This window comes from Procambarus clarkii, chromosome 31 (genome assembly GCF_040958095.1).
Source record: "Procambarus clarkii isolate CNS0578487 chromosome 31, FALCON_Pclarkii_2.0, whole genome shotgun sequence".
Taxonomy (NCBI): domain Eukaryota; kingdom Metazoa; phylum Arthropoda; class Malacostraca; order Decapoda; family Cambaridae; genus Procambarus; species Procambarus clarkii.
The window spans coordinates 12,527,998-12,547,339 of NC_091180.1; the positions used below are offsets into that span (position 1 = coordinate 12,527,998).

Below are 19,342 nucleotides of genomic sequence, written 5' to 3' on the forward strand. Positions count from 1 at the left end.
GTGAGTAACACCACGGCACTGAGAGCTGGCCACTTGCTCTGGGTGTGTAAAAATGACCTGCCAGCTTGGAATATCCTAAAAAACCTTCTAGATAACATGACGCATGATCGGAAAACATCATTCATTGGAAGCCTACCAGCCATCCAGAAGGAGTGGGAAAGGAACAACAACAATTCTAATATACCAGGGGCGGAGGCTATAGTCAGGGATGAAACTGAAGCTGAAACTCAGGAAGTTGTAAACTCTGACTCAGTAGGTCCGGATGTAGATGACAGTAAACTAGAAAGTGTAACAGACAGCACTGACAGCAAGATAGGTTCAGACACTACAACGGTTCCCGATAGAGCGAGTCAGACCAGGACAGACTTATGCAAATTTTATGCAAAGGGCATATGCAGACATAGATATGCTGGTAATAAGAATGGATTAGAATGCAGTTACCAACATCCCAAAAATGTTTAAATATGCTTAGGAAAGGTGAGTGTCGATTTGGATCAATATGTAGGTTTTCCATCCTGACATGTGCCAAACCTCACTGGAGGACAGAAAATGCTATGACCTCAGCTGCCCATACTTTCACGTGAAAGGCAAGGAACGCCACATAAAGAGTGGCAAGCAGGATAATGAATTTGGAGGAAACTCGATAAATTTTTTATACCAAACCGAAAGAGAATTCAAAAGGAGGAGCAAGGAGAATGTATGGAACTGGATGCCAGATCCACTTGCATTCCAGAATTACAGATACAATTACACACCGAAAGGGAACTACAACTACGACAGGCAACTGCCCTACAACAATCAGCACTGGTTAGAAAAAACTCAATATGTCCACGCCTAATGGGCTTGCCGAAAAAGTCTCCCAGTCAAACTATCACTAATAGAGTAACCTCATTCATCTTTGCCAACATACAAGGACTGAAAACAAGAACACATAATAAAGTACAGTTCATAAATGGCCTCCTCACAGAGTCAAATGCAGTATTTAGAGCTTTCACAGAAACCCATGCAGGGGAATTCTTAGACAGTGAGATCTGGATTCCAGGATATAACCTATACAGGTGTGATAGGAAAATTAGGTCACATGGAGGAGTGGGTCTGTATATTAGGGAAGACCTTGTATGCTCGGAGCTCCTTAACGTTACAAATGAGATGGTAGAGGTACTGGGATCAAAAATAGAGAAAATAAATTTAGTGATTATTCTAATATGTATACAAACCGCCAGATGCAACGGCTGAGGAATTCACAGAACAGATAAACAAAATAGAGAATAGCCTTGATAATTTGGAGAACCCGATACTTGATATTATCTTCCTAGGTGACTTCAACTTGCCTAGTCTCAGGTGGAGAATAGCAAACAATAATATTATACCAGGAAATCTATCAGGACCTAACCAACCACAGATTAGAGAACTACTTAGATTCTGTGACAAATTTTCACTCAACCAGAAGATATCGGAGCCAACGAGAAATGAAAATATTCTAGATCTGGTCTTTACGAACAATGAAGACATTATCAGAGACATTACGATATCAGATACCACATACTCAGATCACAAGCTCATTGAAGTGCAACCGACCATCAATACTCAGAATAGACCTAAAACGTTGATAAAGCGAGAGGGGCTATTCAGTAAATTCAATTTTAATAATAAAAGGATAGACTGGGGAGATAATAAACAGGGAACTTACAAACATTCCATGGGAAACTGTTCTAAGTAATACAAGTCCTAAAGAAGGAATAGAAAAACTGACTTCGGAAGCGTATCAAGTCTGTCTGTCTGAAACATGTTCCTTTGAGGAAAGCCAGAAAGAGATCCAATGTAGAAAGAGAACGCAGATGACACTATAAACGAAGAAAAAAAATAACGGAAATGCTTATGCAGACACGAATTTCCCGTCAAAGAAGGAATAATTTAAATAGGGAGATTGAAGAAATCGAGCGGAAATTGAAACACTCGTATCAAACTGAAGAAAGGCAGTTAGAACAGAAAGCAACTCAGGAAATAAAGAAAAATCCAAAATACTTCTTCACATATGCAAAATCAAAAGCAAAAACAACCGCCAGTATTGGACCTATTCGTACAAGTGAAGGTTCATACACGGAGGATGACAAAGAAATTAGTGAAATCCTAAAAAAGCAGTATGAGGACATGTTTAGCACTCCAATAAACAACATGAAAGTGTAAGATCCAGACAATTTCTTTATGCGGGATATTCAAACCCCTGTAAATATAATTGATGTCAACACGAGCGCACTAGACTTTGAAAGAGAAATTGAAAACATGCCCATGCACTCGGCCCCAGGTCCAGATTCATGGAATTCAATATTTATAAGGAAATGCAAAGTGCCGGTAGCACAGGCACTTAGTATAGTGTGGAGGAAGAGCTTGGACACGGGGGAGATACCAGATGCACTTAAAGTAGCAGACATAGCCCCTCTACACAAGGGAGGGAGCAAAGCATTGGTAAAGAATTATAGACCAGTTGCACTAACATCGCACATTATAAAAGTATTTGAGAGAGTGATTAGGAGTCAGGTCACCAATTTCATGAAGACCAATGACCTTCACAACCCAGGCTAACATGGATTTCGAGCAGGAAGATTGTGCCTCTCACAGCTACTTGAGCACTACGACAAAGTCACTGAGGCATTAGAAGAAAAACAGAATGCTGTGATATACACAGACTTCGCAAAGGCTTTTGATAAATGTGACCATGGCGTGATAGCACACAAAATGAAGTCAATGGGAATAACCGGTAAAGTAGGACGCTGGATACTCAGTTTTCTGTCAAACTGGACTCAGCGAGTAACGGTCAACCATATAAAATCTAGTCCGCGAGTAACGGTCAACCATATAAAATCTAGTCCGAGCACAGTTAAAAGCTCTGTACCTCAGGGTACAGTCCTTGCACCGCTGCTTTTCCTTATTCTCATATCAGATATAGACAAAAATATAAGTCACAGCTTCGTATCATCCTTTGCAGATGACACAAAAATCAGTATGAAAATTACCTCGGCTGAAGACATTGAAAAACTTCAAGCTGATATTAATAAAGTTTTCGACTGGGCATCAGAAATTAACATGATGTTTAACAGTGATAAATTCCAGGTACTCAGGTACGGTAAAAATGAGGACCTTAAACATAATACAGGGTACAAAACACAATCAAATGTGCCCATAGTAGGAAAACAGCATGTAAAGGATTTGGGAATAATGATGTCTGACAACCTAACGTTTAGGGAGCATAACCAAGCAAATATTGCGACAGCCAGAAAAATGATAGGATGGATTACGAGAACTTTCAAATCCAGGGATCCCATCACAATGGTTGTAGTCTTCAAGTCACTTGTGTTGTTCCGTCTTGAGTACTGCTCAGTACTCACTTCCCCCTTCAGAGCAGGAGAGATTGCTGAAATAGAGGGAATACAGAGAACATATACGGCATGCATAGACGCAATAAAGCACCTAAATTATTGGGATCGTCTCAAAGCCCTTCAAATGTACTCACTAGAAAAAAGACGAGAGAGATATCAAATAATATACACCTGGAAGATACTGGCCGGACCCTTTCCCCTTTCGGTATGCCAGCCTTTTGTTTCCTAGTACTTTTTTTTTGAGAGATAAGTTCTAGCTCTACCAAGTACTCAAAGATCAATACACTGTGATCACTCATTCCCAAGGGTGCTTCGATCTTAACACTTTCGTGCACCCAGTGCGCCACCCCTCAACTGTGCGTAGTGGGTCCCAGCGTTTCACGGGAGCGCGCTTTAATTCTGAAAAGTGTATAGTCTCTTCAACTTTGTCACCTCAATTCTCGTCCTACAAGATTAAATTTGGTATCATTGTGTTCGCAATAGAATTCTCTACAGCACTAAGTGCATGTAAACTCCAAAAGCCCGGCTAATTACCCGCAGCAAACAGAGAAAGTGCGAACGAGTTACCCAGGAGCGCACAAAAGCGATAAAATGTGTTCACTCTTTTCACTCTGGTCACCTCAATTTTCGTCTTAGGTCTTTCATTATGGTATCAATGGGTTTGCAATAGAATTCTCTAGAGGAATATTAGCATATAAAATAAAAAACCTGGTCACGCTCCACCCGCCGACGAGTTGAAGACCGGCCACGTGTTATCCGCGAGTGAGCGCCCAGACGCCTTCCAGCTACACTCCCAATTCCTGCCCACAAATGTTTAGTGGAGTCCTTCTATATGTTGTGTAGTAGTTGTACATCACATAAGCATTGTAGATAGCCATTTGCACAAAATAGAAGGTAATTTTCTTCGTCCATTTGTGAGTTTTCCTTGTGAAGTGATAATAATAGATCATTTGGTCAAAGTGATCAACACCTTGCATGTTTGTATTGTAGTCACAGATTGCATTCGGTTTGTTGACAGTTACCTGCTGCACTGAGGTTGTTCCATCACGATAGGCGCGCATTTTAAAACCAGTCCCCAAAAAATCGGATAAAAACCTGATTTTTGGCAATTATTTTAGTGGACGCAGCATTGCGTCATCACCGAGATTACCGACAGTAATCGGATTACGCAATGCTGCATCGTGCCCGGACTAAAGTGTTAACTTCCTTTATATCCCACTCATTGAGGGTAAATATCAGATCAAGCATGGCTGGTTCATCTTCCCCTCTCATTCTTGTAAGTCCCTTGATGTGTTGGCTTAGAAAGTTTCTTGTTGCCACGTCCAGCAGCTTAGCTCTCCATGTATCTGGTTCTCCATGTGGATTTCTGTTCTCCCAATCTATCTTCCCATGGTTGAAGGCCCTCATGATTAGTAGTCCAGATCTATTCCTGCTAGCAAGAGATGCTCTCTCTATTATGTTAATGGTGGCCATGTTTTTTTTATCATATTCCTGTTTGGGTCTTCTGTCATTTAGTGGTAGGTTATATATGACTGCGACTATAGTTTTTTGTCTTCCAGTTGCTACGGCACCTGTTATGTAGTCACTGAAACCTTCATAGGCCTGAATAACTAACTCCTCAAAATCCCAGCCTTTTCTTACCAGCAGAGCAACACCACCACCACCTCCTCTTCCTTCTCTCTCTTTCCTCACAACACAGTAGTCCTGTGGTAACACTGCAGTTGTTATGGTTTTCATTAGCTTTGTTTCTGTGAGTGCTATTATGTCTGGATTTTCTTCAAGTACCCATTCTCCAAGTTCATTTGTTTTATTTGTAATCCCATCTATGTTAGTGTACATTACCTTGAGACTCACTTTCTTCTGTCCCTTCTCATATTCCCTTCTTAGTGAGGGTTCTGCTGATGGGAGGGCTGATTTGTGTTGAGGGGCGAGTGCCGACCACCTCCGAGGTAAGTCCCTCTTGTTACTGTCTTTAGGTAAGTAGCTCCGAGGAGCTGAAGGGGCTTTCCCCAGGAAACCAGTGTTTAATGTAATGAAATGCCATTTTTTGGGTGAAACCCAGAGGCTCACCGGCAACCCTTCATCCCTCCGGTCAACAATTTTTCAGGTGTTTTTGACAGTCCAGCCTCAGAACTGGGGTGTGGATAGCCAGCGTGAGGGGTTTGGGCCTTGCCCTTTCTCGAGAAGAGGGGAGCTGCACTGACAAGTGGCGCGGCGACATGGTGACATTATGCTCATTTGCTTTTTTTTTTTTTGGGGGGGGGGTGGATTCTGTCCACTAGTTTGGCGTTCAGTAGCAATTTCTTAACCAGAATAGTTGTTTGTTTTGGGATACTTACCTTTCTGGGTGCCTGACCCAGTCAGTGACAGACATAGAATACTTCCAACCACACAGGGGTTTTTATATGCCACTGCTCCTTGTGCCTCTCTGAGGGGGGCCAGGTTCTGGCTTGTGGTCCCCAGTAGGCCTAGAACTTAATTCACATTGATGCCAAAGTCTATTACAGTATATCCATATTAGCCTGGATAGCTCTGGGGAGCCTCCGGGTCTTACCCAGAAAAGGGCGTTTCATTACATTCAACGCTAGTTTTTACACACTCCAATTCATTTTGTTGTATACTTTTAATGTTCTTTTATTTCAGTACTGCCTGAGTGGGCACCCAAACAAACCATGCAATGTGGTGACATTCAAGAGCTGCACGCTGATGCTGGACTGTGGCATGGACATGAGCAGTGTCAGTCACTTCCTCCCTCTGCCACTGGTGGCATCACAGAGGCTTGGTGTCCTCAGCACTTGGGTTCCAAGAGATGCCGATTCACAACTCGAAGGGGTAACTACCTTGTAAATGTTTTAGCATGTGCGTAACCCGTTAATCATAACATTATAATTCTGAAATTATTTCATTTATGTGTAGTTCAGGATACCCTTAACTCTTAAGCTGCGCATGGCGTGTGTGTGTATATATATATGTATGATGTGTGTGTGTGTGTGTGTGTGTGTGTGTGTGTGTGTGTGTGTGTAATTACCTAAGTGTAGTTACAGGATGAGAGCTACGCTTGTGGTGTCCCGTCTTCCCAGCACTCTTTGTCATATAACGCTTTGAAACTACTGACGGTCTTGGCCTCCACCACCTTCTCACTTAACTTGTTCCAACCGTCTACCACTCTATTTGCGAAGGTGAATTTTCTTATATTTCTTCGGCATCTGTGTTTAGCTAGTTTAAATCTATGACCTCTTGTTCTTGAAATTCCAGGTCTCAGGAAGTCTTCCCTGTCGATTTTATCAATTCCTGTTACTATTTTGTATGTAGTGATCATATCACCTCTTTTTCTTCTGTCTTCTAGTTTTGGCATATTTAATGCTTCTAACCTCTCCTCGTAGCTCTTGCCCTTCAGTTCTGGGAGCCACTTAGTAGCATGTCTTTGCACCTTTTCCAGTTTGTTGATGTGCTTCTTAAGATATGGGCACCACACAACAGCTGCATATTCTAGCTTTGGCCTAACAAAAGTCATGAACAATTTCTTTAGTATATCGCCATCCATGTATTTAAATGCAATTCTGAAGTTAGAAAGCATAGCATAGGCTCCTTGCACAATATTCTTTATGTGGTCCTCAGGTGATAGTTTTCTATCTAGAACCACTCCTAGATCTCTTTCTTTATCAGAATTCTTTAAAGATTTCTCACATAATATATAGGTTGTGTGGGGTCTATGTTCTCCTATTCCACATTCCATAACATGACATTTATTAACATTAAATTCCATTTGCCAAGTGGTGCTCCATATACTTATTTTGTCCAGGTCTTCTTGAAGGGCATGACAGTCATCTAAATTTCTTATCCTTCCTATTATCTTAGCATCATCAGCAAACATGTTCATATAATTCTGTATACCAACTGGTAGATCATTTATGTACACAATAAACATCATTGGTGCAAGAACTGAACCCTGTGGTACTCCACTTGTGACATTTCTCCATTCCGATACATTGCCTCTGATTACTGCCCTCATTTTTCTATCAGTCAGAAAATTTTTCATCCATGATAGAAGCTTACCTGTCACCCCTCCAATATTTTCCAGTTTCCAGAACAACCTCTTATGTGGAACTCTGTCGAAAGCCTTTTTTAGGTCCAGATAGATGCAGTCAACCCAACCATCTCTTTCCTGTAATATCTCTGTGGCTCGATCATAGAAACTGAGTAAATTCGATACACAGGATCCTCCAGATCGAAAACCATACTGTCTGTCTGATATTATATCATTTCTCTCCAGGTGTTCTACCCATTTAGTTTTGATTAGCTTTTCCAATACTTTCACTATTACACTTGTCAATGATACAGGTCTATAATTGAGGGGGTCTTCCCTGCTGCCACTTTTGTAGATTGGAACTATGTTAGCCTGTTTCCACACGTCTGCTACGATTCCTGTACACAGGGATGCCTGAAAGATCAGGTGAAGTGGAATGCTGAGCTCAGATGCACATTCTCTCAGAACCCATGGTGAAACGCCATCTGGGCCAGCTGCTTTGTTCTTCCCGAGCTCCTTTAGCATATTTTCCACTTCATTTCTAGACACCTCTATCCGCTCTATGTTGTTCTCTGGAATTCTTATTGTGTCTGGTTCTCTGAAGATTTCATTTTGTACAAACACACTTTGGAACTTTTCATTTAATGTTTCACACATTTCCTTTTCATTTTCCGTGAATCTATTTCCCATTTTCAACCTCTGGATATTATCCTTTACCTGCAATTTGTTGTTTATGAATTTGAAGAATAGGCCCAGTTCTGTTTTACATTTATCTGCTATCCCTTTTTCAAAATTTCTTTCTGCCTCTCTCCTTACTGCTGTATAGTTGTTTCTCGCATCTTTGTATCGCTGGTATGTTTGGGGGTTTGGCCTCTTCCTATACTGATTCCATTTTTGTGTCTTTTGGTCTCTTGCCCTCTCACAATTTCTGTCGAACCAATCCTGTTTTCTGGTCCTGCATCTCTGTTTTTGTATGAATGTTTGTGTGCCTTCCTCGTATAGTTTTAAAAATTTGGCATACATTTCATTTACTTCCCTGCCTACCAACAATTCTGTCCAATTACACTCATTAAAAAAATTTCGAAGTTCCCCATAGTTGCCTCTCTTTAAATCGAGTTTATCAACTGTTTCAATGTCCCCATTTTCTTCTAGATGATATCTTAAAGCATATTTAATGTCTAACAGGACGTGATCACTCTTTCCCAAGGGAGGAAGGTACTGGATGTCAAAAATCTCTTCTTCTTTCCTGGTGAATACTAGATCCAGTACTGACGGTACATCTCCTTCCCTCATTCTTGTGGCTTGCTTTATGTGTTGATACAAGAATGTCTCCAGAATGAGGTTCACAAATCTGCATGTCCAAAAGTCCTCCGTTCTTGCTTCATAGGCCTCCCAGTCTATTGCTCTAAAGTTGAAGTCCCCCAGTATCAACAGTCGTGATTTATCTTTATCTGCTTGTACAATAATATCTCTCATGACCATTATGAGGCCCTCTCGTTTGTCATCCAGTTCTTCCTTTGTCCACGTGTGTGTATGTGTATATATATATGTGTGTGTGTGTGTGTATGTGTGTATATATATATATATATATATATATATATATATATATATATATATATGTCGTACCTAGTAGCCAGAACGCACTTTTCAGCTTACTATGCAAGGCCCGATTTGCCTAATAAGCCAAGTTTTCATGAATTAATTGTTTTTCGACTACCTAACCTACCTAACCTAACCTAACCTAACTTCTCGGCTACCTAACCTAACCTAACCGATAATGATAGGTTAGGTTAGGTTAGGTAGGGTTGGTTAGGTTCGGTCACATATCTACGTTAATTTTGACTCCAATAAAAAAAAATTGACCTCAAACATAATGAAATGGGTAGCTTTATCATTTCATAAGAAAAAAATTAGAGAAAATATATTAATTCAGGAAAACTTGGCTTATTAGGCAAATCGGGCCTTGCATAGTAGGCTGAGAAGTGCGTTCTGGCTATTAGGTACGACATATATATATATATATATATATATATATATATATATATATATATATATATATATATATATATACATATATATATATACATATATATATATATATGTATATATATATATATATATATATATATATGTATATATATATATATGTATATATATATATATATATATATATATATGTATATATATATATATGTATATATATATATATATGTATATATATATATATATATATATATATATATATATATATATATATATATATATATATATATATATATATATATATATATATATACACATATACATATATATATATATATATATATATATATATATATATATATATATATATATATATATATATATATATATATAGATATATATATATATATATATATATATATATATATATATATATATATATATATATATATACATATATATATATATATATATATATATATATATATATATATATATATATATATATATATATATATTAGTATATTTTGGTAGCAGTCTTTCCTGTAGACATATATTATTAAATATGACCGAAAAAGTAAGATTAATAATTCTAACACGAATTTTCTCAATCTTTCGTACATTACGCTTCACTGTTGGAGGTAAATCAAAAATCACTTCTCCAAAATTCATTTTTATTTCTAGTCTGACGCGACACGGGCGCGTTTCGTAAAACTTATTACATTTTCAAAGACTTCACAAATACACAACTGATTAGAACTTACACCAGTAAGTTCTAATCAGTTGTGTATTTGTGAAGTCTTTGAAATTGTAATAAGTTTTACGAAACGCGCCCGTGTCGCGTCAGACTAGAAATAAAAATGAATTTTGGAGAAGTGATTTTTGATTTACCTCCAACAGTGAAGCGTAATGTACGAAAGATTGAGAAAATTCGTGTTAGAATTATTAATCTTACTTTTTCGGTCATATTTAATAATATATATATATATATATATATATATATATATATATATATATATATATATATATATATATATATATATATATATATATATATATATATATATATATATATAATATTTTGTGACAATAATCTCTTTCAAGAGAGATTGAGCCTGCTCTTCCCTACATAGTTACTTATATATATACAACAATAAGATGCTACCTTCAAGATACGTCTACCAGTAGCACAAAACGTTTTGACCAGAAGGCAAATGTACCCTAAACTCCCCCCTACTCCACACTCCCTCCATGCCGGCTCGCCACCGTCATCAACCAGCAAACTACCATTCCCAGCCTGCCTGCTTCTGATTGGTGACCTGCCGACTGCACACCTGCACCTCAGCGCCCTCTACTTAGTCGATGTCTGGGCTTGAACCAGTGATTGAAGTTAGAATATCTTGTGCTCTCAAGCTGTAAACAACTAACTGATATACGCTCTGTCTATCAGGTGGATGTTTCTCAGCTAGTGCTTTATTCTCAGCACCTGCTTATTTCATTGTCTTTATTTTATGTTTAGAGTAACGTCACCCTTGTTCTTAATTTTTATGTTATATTTTTTGACTTGTTTGTTTGCACTGTACATAGCCAAGGAATTGTCTTTGTTTTTAATTTGCTTTCAGTTTAATTAAAGTTTCATTGTTCATACTTTGTGTTTTGCGTGTATTCCCTTACTTTACCACAGACAACAACCAAGCAATCGATCTTTTTTTTCAAACTTTCTCTAACGCTTTGCAGGTTTTTGTGCATAATCTACTAGGCAAATGCTCCAACTTTGTCTAAATGATTACCAACATAACTTGAAAAACAAGAAAATTAAAAATTATTATAAAATTTAATATTTAAAATTTCAGATTTTCAGATCAGTTGCAAAAATAATAAATATCACCAATTGTTCATTGTTATTATTCTCTCAGAATAGTATATGATCTTCATTTTAATAGATGTAGAATACAGTATAGATTTTCAGTTTAATTTACTGTAAAAAAAATTGTCAATATGGCATTTGAAATATGCACCAAATTCAGACAACAAAATTTATAACTCCAAATGTTTAGGATTTATGAAAAATCTATTCTAATAGGATTGTAGAACAGACAGCTACGCACACTATATGTAAAAATGGTGAGAATTGGTCAGAAACTGGATTTTCTGGAGGGAGCCCCGTCGGCTCCCCGGAACTTTTCCAGGCTGATATGCTAATGTCAGACTTTGGCATCAGTCATGTGTATGGAGTTCTAGGGCCTACCGGGGACCACGGCCAGAACCTGGCCCCCTCAGAGAGGCAAGGGGAGCAATGGCCTATAGAAACCCCCGTGTGGTTGGAAGCATTCTATGTCTGCCATCGACCGAGTCAAGCATCCAGAAAGGTAAGCATTCCAAAACAAACCCCTATTCTGGTGAAAATTGCTGCCTAAAGCCTAACTAGTGGATAGAACTCCTCAACAGAAAACAAGCAAACTAGTATGATGTCATACGTCACCGCGCCGCTGTCTGTGCAGCTCCCCCCTCCCTGGGAGGGGGAAGGGGGAGCCCCAGACCTCCCACGCCGGCTATCCACCCATCAGTTCTTCGGCTGATGCTATAGGCACCGGTTATGTGCTCCGGCTCCAGTAGTTGTTTCAGCACTGTACCTAAAGTGTGGTGTCTGTCTTCTAGGTGGTGCGTGAGCTGGGAGTGTGTCTCCAGTAGTCGGGCTGCGTGCGCCTAGGGTTCCCTTCCCTAGGTGCCCTGTAAGTACTGCCCTTGGGGCTTGGGGCCACCTTCCACAAGTTCCTTGGGTCCTGCCCTTGCTAGGCCGTTTACTGCTTGGTTTTCGGTCGCTCTTTGTGTGCTCGGGTGTTCTGTCTCCCTTGTTCGCCTTAGAGTAAGGGGCAGTTTTTGCACTGGTGGGGCGCAGGGTACTGTGCAGCTTGTCTTTACCAATCATGGCGGCCGGCTCTGTTCCGCTTGGGTACGCTGTCCTCTTGCGGGGTTTTCTTTTTCTTTTTGTTTATCTACCTGGTGGGGGGGGGGCCTGCCTTCGTTCTTGCCCCTTGTGTCCCTTGTGTGCTGAGTATTATCTGGTGGTACCCCCTGCTAGGTCCCCGTGAGTGTACATGTCTCGGGGGTTCAGCTCTTAGAAAGTTGTTTGGTAGCTTTGGGTGCTGGTTAGCAGTACCCTGCCTGGGATTACCTGAGCGCGAGTCCTCTTATAGTAAACGCTCGGTACCCTGGGAAACCCCTGGGGGCGCGTGGGTCCGATGCATGTGACCCCAGAGTCCCCCCTCGCTTCCAGCGAGTTTGAGGGTTGCTTTCACCCTTTGTCTCTGGGTGACTCTGTTTTGCCTCCGTCTGCTGCCTGTGGGGTCGGTGACACCTTCAACCCGGAGTCCTGCGAGTTTGGTTGCTCGTTGTGGCTCGGTTACCCAGTTGTGCTGACTAAGCGGGTGCGGGCAGCAGGGGCGTTGCACTTTGAGCCTTGGTGGTGGCAACGCTCTCGTGGTTTACTCCCCGGAAGCCCCGGGGCTGCCCCGTTTTGGTTCGTGTTGGGACTTGGGGGTATTGGTTGCTTCGGTTCCTTCCACGCCCCCTTGTCTTTCCCCTGGATCCCCCTTCCTGCCTGCATCCGGTTCCTTACCGTCTGTAGGTTCGGGGCGAGGTTTGATGGTGTTGAGACTTGGGCAGTCTCGGGGAATTCCCCTTCTGGGGTAGTGACGGGCATTTGAGCCTGTTCCTCCAGCCGTGTTGTAAGAGTCTGCCAGTGGGCTCCCTTCCTTAGTGTTTTCGCGGATGCCCCGGTTTTCTGGTACAGCCGGGGCTTTGGGGGGACGGCTCGGCCCCGGGGCCTGTCGTGTAGGTTCCCGGGGCTGGGGAGGGGCTGACTTGGGGGGCCTTGGCCCCATAGGACCCCGTGGGGTTTTTATCCCCCTCTAAGCGGGGCTTGTGGTTACGCGGAGTGGGGTCTTTCCTCCCCACTCGCCGTATGTGCTGTTGGGCGTCGGCCCCTCCCCGGGCTCGTTTCCTTGGCCTTTGAGTCGGTTGGTTCCGTCCTGTGGGTGGATGTTTCCTCCCACCGTTTTTTGGGACGGTGTTTTCGTCATGTTTCCCTGTTCTTGGGGTTCTACGAGACTTCTGGTCTCCGGTGCGCCTGCGCCTTTGTGTGCCTTCGGGACTAGAGTTGGCTTCTGTGTTCTCGAGGGTTCGGGAAGGTTTTCGCTACTTCCCGCATTGTTGGAACGTCTGTCTGCTCCTCGTCCTTGTTGCCGTTTTGGGCTACTTGTAGCCCGGTTGGGCTGCTTGTGGCCAGTGGCCCAGTTTGGGCTACTTGTGGCCCAGTTGGGCTACTTGTGGGCCGGTTGGGCTACTTGTAGCCCTGTTGGGCTACTTGTAGCCTTGTTGGGCTGCTTGTGGCCCGGTTGGGTACCTTTTTGGGCTCTGTCTTCACTTCGTTGGCCTGTTTTATTGTTCCTGCTTCCTCTTTTGACTACTTTTCTAGTGCAGTAGTCCTGGTTGGCGCCTTCCCGCAGAGAGGGTTGTGCAGTTCGGCCAGCGTGTCATGCGCATGCGCCGTGGAGTTTGTTTTGGTGTGGGAGGTGTGTTTCAGTGCTGGTGTTTTGCGCCCTTTTTGCTCAAGTGCTTCGCCTCTCGGTCTTCTCTCTTGCTGCGGTATGTGCCCCTTCGCTCCGGGGGTGTCCTGGTTTCCAGTTGTGGGGCGGACGCAGAGGTTTTCCCTGTGTCATGGGTGTGGGCCGCCTCCTTCGCCTCTACCCTGCGGGTCCAGCCGGGTCCGGCTCTGGCGTCTTCACCTGGCGGTGCTCCCAGGTTCTTCTGGGCACGGTTGAGTCGTGTCACGTTTGTGCCACCATTCGCCAGGTGAGTTTCTGCGGTCTGGCGTCTTTTGGCCGGGCGCTGGATGCGGTGTTGTTTATATACCTGTCTTTAATTAGGTATATTTTTGTATGACTGAGACCGTTCGCACACCAGTGACTGTCCCTTTTTCAACCCTTCCTGTCCCACTCATGTGCATGTCCAACCCATGCTAGTCATTCAGGGGACCCACCTTTTTTCGTGTTATGAGGTGTGGGGGTTGTGGTGTTGGTTATGTACTCACCTGGTAAGGCTTCTGGCTGTGCTTGCAGGGTTTGAGCTCCGGCTCTTGGGTCCCGCCTATCTGTTAGAACTTGCGGGATAGTACGAGTGGAGTGCAGTGGTGCTATGGGCACAATCGGGAAACACTGTATAACCATCAGAGGTCTGCGGTTGTTACACGACCTACTTGCGAGCATACGCCTTATTGCTGGTACGTCCGTGGACTTCTGGGACACACTAGCTTGTTTTCGAATAGAAGTTCCTGGCCTCGGGCCGGGCTTGGGGAGTAGAAGAACTCCCAGAACCCCATCAAGCAGGTACACCGTCCCCAGAGGCAACAGGAACCGGTCGCCGCTTAGGTGGCAGGTCGCGCAACACCTTGACGCCCTAACCAGCACAATACCAGTCCCTACCCAGGGCCAACAAGGGGCCCCAAGCCCCAACTGGCCCCAAGGGCAAGGCAAATGCTGAGCAGCAAGAAGCTCTACGAGAGTGGTTCCCGAATGCCCCAGGGAAGTTAACCCTGTCACGCAGGGGCAGTACTCACAGGACGCTTAGGGAAGGAAGCCCCTAAGTGCATGCAGCCCTGGTACTGATGAGGTACTCCTGGCCACCGCACAACACAACACACGACAGTGAACGCCACGAAAGGCAAACACCGCCTAGGAAACTGAGGCCAGAGAAGCGTCTATCTCGGTTGACATTAGTTTACGAACTGATGCTAGGCAGCCGGCATGGTGAGGTCCGAGGCTCCCCCCCCCCCCCTCTCGAGGTGGGGAGGGCTGCACGGACGATCGGCGCGGAAGTAAAGTGTGATGTTTGCTTGTTTCCTTGTTTCCTTGGGATTGTAGGGAGTTTCTACCTCTCTGTTCGGTTTTCTGTTTCAGTTTTTACCATGTGGGGTTTGTTTTGTTATGCCTACCTTTCTGGGTGCCTAACCCCGGTTGATGGCAGATAAGGAAAACCCCAACCACAAGGGGCCCGATAAGCTCCAGGGAGCCATAGGGGCTTCCCACAGAAAAATAATTGTGGCACCTGTTACTTTCACCAATTACATCGGTGAAAGTAACAGGTGCCATTGGACAATGTATTTGTATGATATAGAACAAAATAGAGCATAATAACATACTCATTATTATTTGTGTTAACATGTATTACTCAGCAATGCTATAAGGCACCAGCTGCATATCAACTTAGTGGATACTTCTTACTACTATTCTACTTCTTTGTGCATTGAACAGGTGCTTGTATCTCTTTATTACTGCATTATCCCTCAATTCCTGTTAATAGGAGCTGTTCTCCTTATCAACAAAATGTTCTACTTTTTAAAAATAAAATTGTCTAAAATCCATTTCTGAAAATATTGGGATGAAACTTACATGACGCTGAAGCCAGTAAGTTGGAGATTTGTTTAACATTTAATATTAATTTTCACATAATTCAAATATTTTTTTGCCCAGCCCTAGCTTATACCCCCCATTCCCAGGCTGTGGCAGTGTAAGGGTTAAGGGAAAAATGAAAACAAATATATTTAATTAAAATTGATTAAAGTAAGAAAAAATTACACTTTGTGATGTCTTGGCTGGCACTAAAGTTAAACTGAGTACTGTATCAAGGTCTGATTCACTCGGAATCCATGTGATCTCGAACCTCCAATCAGATGTAAATCAGATGTAAAACCAGGGTTGATTGTAATAAAAATGTCTCTTTCTGGTGGCTCCTTGATGGTTCCTTGGTTTCCACTTTCAGGGGCTTCAGTTTTAGTTTTCCCCTCTCACTGACTAATGAGTTGGTTGGGTAAATCTAGTAGTTGGTTGCACTACCACCTGGTGGTAGGTAGCTGCTACAAGAGGTTGAACCACCGGATGCTCCCAGGTGGATCAGTTCATGGTCTCATTTGCTGTGTTGTGTTTACCTTGCCATTGTCTGTTTTGTTTTACTTTACCTCTCAGGTGGCATATTTGTTGATCTGAGTGATCTGATATTCACAGCCCCCTGTGCTTTTCTTGAGAGGGAGGACAGGTTTTGGCCCCCAGTAGGCTTACTATGACTTGCAAGAGCCTCATGCTATCCAAGTTGGTAGCAACAGGAGTCACCAGGGACCCACCAGAATATAGAAGCATTTCATCACATTCAACACTGAGTTTTTATTGCAGTTATGATTAAAAGATTCATAATACAGTAATTCATTGTTTTTTCAGGAACTTAGAGAGTGTATGAACAGAATATTTGTGGACTCCCCTCCTGAGTTTGTACCTCCAACATCAGGCTTGGTTGATTTCTCAGAAGTGGATGCCATCCTAGTGTCCAATTATCACAGCATGCTCGCACTACCTTTCATTACCAATGGTACTGGATTTAAAGGCGTTGTAATTATGACAGAGCCAACTATGCAGATAGGAAGGTGTGTTTATTCACATTTTTATGGTTATTAAGGTTTTTGTGAACATGATATTGCTTAAAATTAGGTTTATTTCATAATATAAACATTCTTTCTTGTTTAATTCACTGACACTGGTCTTAAAATTGATTGAGACTGGATCTTTAGTACTGTATTGTAAAAATGTTGGTCGTTGAGCATTGACTTGTCATACTCAACTTAAATGTATTAACAGTGGTTCTCAAACCTGTGAAAATTTCCGCCCTCAACATTTTGAGGTCATGTTATAACGCATGTATATTTATTTGTCAGGTTATTCATGGAGGAACTGGTGGAATACATAGAGAGAACACCAAAAGCCAGACACGCATCCCGCTGGAAACATTACCTGCGGTCCCTGCCTGCTCCTCTTGGTGAGGCCAAGGCACCAAACACATGGCATCCAGCATATTCCATGAAATCCATTAATTCTGCTCTCACTCATGTTCAAATTCTTGCCTACAATGAGAATATTGTAAGTATTTTCTCTTGGTTTATGCTTGTACCAAGCACACGGTGTCAACACTGGTAAAGACATACATCAGCTTGAGAGATGACATTACATGCAGATAACATTTTGCCTTCAAGTACTTTAATAAATGTTTATCCAGTTGGTTTCTCGTTGGTGGGTACAGGAAGCCTGTTAGGCTTTTCCTGGTTGCCCTAGTCTAATTACTGACCTTTCCCAAGGATACAACCCACAACAGTTGACTAACTCCTGGGTACCTATTTACTGCTAGGTGAATGATGTAGTGATTTATTGATACCAGTATTTTGAGAGACGGTGATACTGCCTTATTAACCACTGTGCTGCTCGTCTTTCAAATACGGCACCCCCCCTGTGTATTAGTTACCTTCTTTTGGATGTATGGTTCTTGCTGGAGAGTAGAGAATACACTGATGATCACCAGCAGTTTATTGAGTAAGGTAACAAGTTGTTTATCTGGCCTGCCGAGGTCTTACCTACTCTGGGGTCTGTGTGAATACTGACTCGTCACCAGAACGGCTAGTACCAGTTCTCTGTGGAGAATGACGTCAGAGGCTTACTCGACTGTGATTGGCTATGCCCCAACCGTCGTACAATTTGAGTACTGTACTAACACGTGCGCAGGAAACAAATTCTTGGGAAAAAAATATTTTTGTTTTTGAAAACGTTAAATACCCTTCCCTGATCACAGATATGTAAAAAAAAATTGAAATTGTACTTACTTTGGCCGCAATGGGGTCCGGAAAATGGCGTGTGATGTCATGATTTGGTGGTCGCCTGAGGTGTAGACTCCTGAAGCCAGTTACCCGCCAGCTTCAACATGCGCGAGTTGCCACAAAAATTTTTTTGTTAATTTTTTGCATACATTTCCAAATACCTGTACATTTGTTTTGTTTTTTCTTGCCAATCCTATGTATAATGAACACGTACACAATATTATGGCAGTAGAACATCTGTACAGTACTGATGACGGATGTGTGTGCGACTGATGAAGAGAATGTGTGTGACTACAGGAGAATGGGCAGGTATGTAAAAGGGAAAGATCAACCTTTGAGGTTCACTCTAAACGGTGCCAAACAGATGGAAGAAGTACTGTACTAAGGATTGCTAGAAAATTATAAAATGATGAGGATGGGAAAGTGTGGTCGTTAAGATGAGATCTTTCCAGAAAAGACAGAGAGAAGCTGAAACTAACCTCGTAGAGGCATAACATCTAAATGAGAGCAGAAACGAAGAATAAATAAATTCTTTTTCTTCAAAGTGATAGGGGTAGACAGGCCAGTAAAATGGTACAAAAAGGCAAACCAACAAAATTGCTAGAGAGAGGGGTAGTGAAGAATAAGGAGAGGGGAAACATGTTCCTGAAAATAGTATACGCCAATGTAGATGGAGTGAGATCGAATATACTGGAGTTAACCCTTTAACTGCGCAACGCGCCTGCAGGCCCACGTCTGGGGTGCGCTACGCGCCTCTGGGTATTTGTATTTTTCACGTTCCATTCAAAACTCCCGCGGCTACATGGGGTTCACATCAACTTCCTCAGGGCTCTTGTAAACAGACGCCATCTTAAAAAAAAATCGTGGTCCACATTCCCGGGTGTGAGACGCTCAGTAGTGAGTGAGCAACCAAGGCTGGCACTCGCAGCATGAGCGCACAGCACTGCTGTTCAACGTGTGACCACAGCATCACCTAATAATGTCAAAATATATATATAATCTGTATTATTTAGCCATGATAGTATTATAGAAGAGCCTGAGTGTGATAATGACTGGGTACAGTGTTCAAATATCAGTGATTCAATGCTGTTCACTATGTTCACAGTGCTAGCCACAGCATTATTTCGTCCATCTAGGAATCTTCAAATGATTTTTTAGGTTCCTTTTCAAAATAAACTTGTGGTCAGTTATTCATTTACAGGAATTAGTGACCAGGATTGTGGTTATAATTAGCATTGTGTGTAGTATTGTGGAAGGAGGAAT

The 19,342-nt window shown here is 42.2% G+C and overlaps 1 protein-coding gene across 2 annotated transcripts in view; it reads left to right on the forward strand.

Annotated features, from left to right (window-relative positions):
• IntS9 (integrator complex subunit 9) overlaps positions 1-19,342 on the forward strand; it is a 103,798-nt gene that overhangs the window by 3,472 nt on the left and 80,984 nt on the right. For both annotated transcript variants that reach the window (XM_045743066.2, XM_069334351.1), the window contains exons 2-4: positions 6,021-6,209; positions 16,659-16,861; positions 17,150-17,351. In XM_045743066.2, coding sequence (XP_045599022.1) covers positions 6,021-6,209; positions 16,659-16,861; positions 17,150-17,351 — 594 coding nt within the window. The remainder of the gene's footprint in view (positions 1-6,020; positions 6,210-16,658; positions 16,862-17,149; positions 17,352-19,342) is intronic.